The sequence below is a fragment of the Toxotes jaculatrix genome, chromosome 1 (assembly GCF_017976425.1).
Source record: "Toxotes jaculatrix isolate fToxJac2 chromosome 1, fToxJac2.pri, whole genome shotgun sequence".
NCBI classification, from domain to species: Eukaryota; Metazoa; Chordata; class Actinopteri; family Toxotidae; genus Toxotes; species Toxotes jaculatrix.
In genome coordinates, this window is record NC_054394.1 from 32,362,253 (window position 1) to 32,367,252 (window position 5,000).

The following is a 5,000-nucleotide window of genomic DNA, read 5'->3' on the forward strand; positions in this document are numbered from 1 at the left end:
GACTTAAAATCACCTGAGCTGATTAATCAGCGATGGTCACTGAGTGCGGGTCACAGTGTACCGGACTAAAACCAAACTTTTATTTTGAAAGGCGGGGCAGGATGTGGCTGTACGCGTCGTCAGTGGCGGTCCGGTGTCAGAGCGCGGAGCAGCGGGTTTCCTTATTTAAAAGGCTCTCTCCCCGGAGCAGCGACTTACTCCGAACGCTTTCAGCCGCAGTGGGTTTGCGGTCGCACGGCCATGGCCTCCATCACCTGCCGGCTCCAGTACCTGGACGACTCGGATCCGTTCATCTGTTCAAACTTCCCCGAACCTCGGAGACCTCCGACGGTGAACCTGGAGGAGAACCTGCCGCTCAGTGAGCAGATCGCCGGGATTCACAAGCTGCTGGAGGCGCCGCTGAAGGTGAGTCTACCTGCGGGACGGTCACCTGTGACGTCGCTTAACTTTGTACCTGTGTCATGACTCTCAGGTGATTAAAGCCCGGGACAACCGACAAGCACCGAACTGAACCGAGAACACGATGCACGCGAGGCTTCGGCGATGACAGGAAACAGATTTGAAATAAGTTGAAATAAGTTGAAGCTGCGATGAATCTTCTGTAGAGTGACGCTGAAAAGCCTCAGGATCATGGTCACACGCCAAACTCCGTTTGAAAATCAGCCAGTTTAAGTTGTCCCTCCTTACTTGGTCATGTAGGGAATGATTCTATCGTAGCAGCTTCACTTGGTGCAGAGTTTACCAGTATGTTCCACATTAAACTGCTACATTTTGAAATGGAGATTTTTTCAGTCTACTTTTTCACAGCAGGAAATTCCGATTTATTTTTTAAAGAATACAGTAAAACAGGATATAAAAAGTAGAAAACAGGAAATGAAACAGTTCAGTTTAACCTGAAATCCAGTGAGAACAGAAAAGTCTTCAGCCTCTGTGTTAAAGGAGAGTTAGCTTGGACTCTGACTCTGACCTGTCCCAGACCACCTGTCCCAGACCACCTGAGAGGTCTGGGACAGGTTCAGTGTTTTACAGACGCTCTGTGACCTGGTTTGCAGTTGTTGTTTGCAGGGCTCAGTGTTGAGTTTGCTTCTGTGGTCCAGCAGCTCCTTCACCTTCAGTTACATTCCTACCTGGAGACATTATGGGTGTCCTCTGATTGGTGGGTTTTCCCACGGACAGTGTGTCCAGTGTTTTGCTTCTGCACACTGAGACTTTACAGTGTGAAAGAACTTTTTACTTTTTCTTTCTTTCTTTCTTTTTTTTTTTTTTTTACTGTAGTTCAGTCAAAGCATTTCCTGTTGACGTGTAGTGGACTACAGGTGTAAAGTGGAATAAAATGGAAACTCTCCTGTAGAATACGAGGACGGTACCTGGGAATTGTACCTGTGTGCAGTAATTCACCGGTCAGGAGAAACAGCGCGGCTCATCAGAGGGACTCATGGGGCAGAGGCTGGGAGATAAAGTGGCTTCCTGAGTCGGGGGGTCGGTGTGTGGAGCAGCAGAATAAACTCTCTGCGCTCGGTTCACACAGGGAGTCACATTTTCCAAACAGGAAGTGAATGCAGCTCCATGCTTGTCAGGCTAACTCAGCACAAAGTCACACCACAGTGACACATGAGTCAGTCATTCTTCATCATTGTTCTCATTCCACAGTTATCACAGAGGCTAAAGTGCACTGACTGATCCAGTCTGCCTGTTTTCCATGTTTTCCTGAGTCTTTATGAAAGATGGGACGAGCAGATCGTTACTCAGCTCTGTGTGTTTGAACACGCCGTGCTTCACGTGTGACCTGCTGCGACCTGACGGCCCGTTGCAGCGCCTGTTATCCCCACAGGAACATGACTTTATTTTCTGCTTTTGTAAAGATCTGTTTCAACAGATGCTTCAGATCAAAGCAGAGATTCATGCCACAGAGCCAGTTACACTCAGACAGAAATCCAGGCGAGGTCTTCAGAGCCCCGCTGGAATCTGCAGGATCAGATAAAGACCAGAGAGCTCCGGTCACACCAGATTACATTCCTCCACCGACCCTCTAATTATTCCCATCATGCCCTGGGGCTCGGCCTCCAGGCCACTGCCCCCTTGTTAGATGCCGTGGGGTGATATGATCACAGTTGTTCTGTGCTGTTCCTGGTTTTCTGCACTAGCTTTCCTCCCCCCTCCTCGTTCGCTGTGGGTCTGGGCTGAGCAGAGTGATTATGGAGGAAAAGGGTGGGACCTGTAAACAGGAGATAAGCTGGATGGATGGATGGACGGATGCAATACTAAGAGCAGCGTGTTGATAAGAAGTGAACAGGCTTTTCCTTCCGCTAATGTGAAGGAGCAGCAGCTGCACAGAAACAGGCCGATGGTGAGTGTGGTGAAATCATGATGACGAGCGTCTGAAGTTTGAAGTCTGAAGACGTCCTCTTGTTCTCTTGTTCTGCGTGAGATGTCTCAGATGGACATCAGTACGGAGATATTTTTAGCCTAGCTTAGCACAAAGACTGGAAGCAGAGGGAAACTGTTAGCCTCGCTCCATCAACAGAGGACAGATCCATCCTGAGTCCTGGCCTGGACCTGTCTTTTTAGCAGGGCTGTAGTTGTCCTACATGCTCACAGCATTAACCGTCATCCGTCTGTGCTGTGCGCCTGTTGTTGTGTGGATTGTAGTCTGCTTGTGTTTTCATGCACAGTGATGTTGTAGCTTCAGGCAGCACAGACTGAAGTTACACAAGTAAACCAGATCAAGTTCCCACATCACAAACAGCCTGGAGTTCAACAACAGGAAATAAACAGAATTATCATGTAAACAGTCCCAGGAAGTGACAGAGTCCATCTCCTGAAGTCCAGCACTGAGGTGCAGCTCTCTGCTCCTGCACCAGCTGTGACTTTACAACCTTCTGAGCGGAGCCGTTCGGCACATGAGTGAGATGTTGGAGGATGGTTGGACTTTGGTGGATGGAAACGATCAGAGTTTCCTGCTCTGCTCGATTTAAGCATCCAGAGACTGTCAGGACCTGACAGGTGCACACAGGCAGGCTGTCGATGGCTCTCAAAGTCTTCATAAACACTGAAATCAGTTTCCTACAAAATCCTTCCACTGACTGATGATTCTTTACGTTTTACTGGGTTCATTCATCCATCAGTTTGGGTGGATACATTTGGGAGAAAGCTGAAAACATGGAGGCAAAGCCATGTGTGTGCGTTCAGATGGGGACGAGCTGTCGAAGAATGTGACTCTGCAGGTTCAGACTCTGCAGCTCACAGTGTTTTTCTGCCCTCGTTTCCAGTTTCATACTTGACCGTGACTCATAGCACAGAGCTACAAGACGCTGCGCCTGCCAGGCCGAGCGGGACGGCTATAAATAGCCACACAGCGTTTGGACCTGAGCTCCACCTTCACTCCAACCAGACGCTTAGTGGAGGGAGACAGTTCGTCTCACAGTCATGGTGCTGCAGGAGAAGCATGACGTGTTTCACTGATGGAATAACGTGGAGTTCACACATGAGAATAAACAAAGTGCAGTCGTGTTTTATCACAGACGTGAGGACACACGTATGGACAGACGCACTGACAGACGTGTGGACAGACGCATGGACAGACTTCTGTCCAGAACAGGAGAATGAGCAGCAGCTGATTAAACCAACACTGAATCCAGCAGCACTGGTCTGTTGGACCAAAGCAGTAGTTAATGTCTCTGTAGCCTGTAATTAAAAGCAGCTTCCTCTGTGAAGCCTGATTAGAATTCAGCAGTGTGTCATACTGTGTTTTCACATCTGAACCCACAGACCTGAAACACGTGTTGATCTGGTTCAGTGTGACTTCAGGAAATCGTCCTCCCTGATGTCCATCCTGCAGAACTCCATTCAGAATGCTGCTGTTTTTAAGCTTCCTTCAGTATCACAGTGACCCAGTGAGAGCTGATGTGCACAGTGAGGCTCAGGGTGCTGGAGAGCTTGGTGACCCTCTGCGGATGATGATGATGATGATGATGATGTTAGCCTTTAGCTCAAACACAGGCTCGCTGAGCAGGATGAAGACTGAGCCCTGGTTCAGTCAGATGTGATGTGGCCTCATGTGTTCACTCACTGTGGATCAGCTGAGTGACGACCAACATGATGTCATCAGCTTCACTCTGTTACCGGCCACGGCTTCATGTGTGCGACATTCAGGAGACGTGAAACACAGACGTCGGTCTAAAAATAAGGTTTGAACATGTGACTTCTTCCACGGCGGCAGATGTGATGATACGTTTTTCTCCTGCTGAAGGGGGAGAACGGCCCGTCAGTAGAACAGGTTCTGCGGGTTCTGTTGTTGCATCATCAGAGCAGCAGTGAACTGAGAGCACGTTCACTTTCAAGGTTTTGTTTTAATTTATTTCCTTAAATAAAGAGTCAGACTGAATCAGCCAGGCTCATGTATCTGTCCCCAGTGTGTCAGGACAGCGTGTCCCCAGAGACACAGCTCAGCCTGAACCCAGAACCCAGACCTGGTCTTCAAAGCTTTTCTTTGATATATAGTCACCTTTGTGTCCTCTCTGTCTGTCTGTCTGTCTTTCAGTTGGAGGAGTGCACCCTTCAGTTGTCTCCTAATGGAAACTATCTGGACCTGGACTCGTCTCTGGCCGAACAGAGGGACGAGCTGGAGAACCTCTATGAAGACGTGATGTAAGAACCTTCTGTTCTGTGTTACAACAACTGAGTTTACATCCACACTGCACGGGCAGAGAGACGGGCAGAGAGACGGGCAGAGAGACGGGCAGAGAGACAGGCAGGCAGAGAGACGGGCAGGCAGAGAGACGGGCAGGCAGAGATACGGGCAGGCAGAGAGACGGGCAGAGAGACGGGCAGGCAGAGAGACAGGCAGGCAGAGAGACGGGCAGGCAGAGAGACAGGCAGGCAGAGAGACGGGCAGAGAGACGGGCAGGCAGAGAGACAGGCAGGCAGAGAGACGGGCAGGCAGAGAGACGGGCAGGCAGAGAGACAGGCAGGCAGAGAGACGGGCAGAGAGACGGGCAGGC

The 5,000-nt window shown here is 49.8% G+C and overlaps 1 protein-coding gene across 6 annotated transcripts in view; it reads left to right on the plus strand.

Moving 5' to 3' along the window:
• The first annotated feature begins 141 nt into the window (after nt 1-141).
• The window catches only part of fhod1 (formin homology 2 domain containing 1), a 36,519-nt gene continuing 31,660 nt past the window's right edge, over nt 142-5,000 (plus strand). For all 6 annotated transcript variants that reach the window (XM_041064537.1, XM_041064619.1, XM_041064699.1 and 3 more), the window contains exons 1-2: nt 142-405; nt 4,541-4,647. In XM_041064537.1, coding sequence (XP_040920471.1) covers nt 241-405; nt 4,541-4,647 — 272 coding nt within the window. In that variant the 5' untranslated portion in view covers nt 142-240. The remainder of the gene's footprint in view (nt 406-4,540; nt 4,648-5,000) is intronic.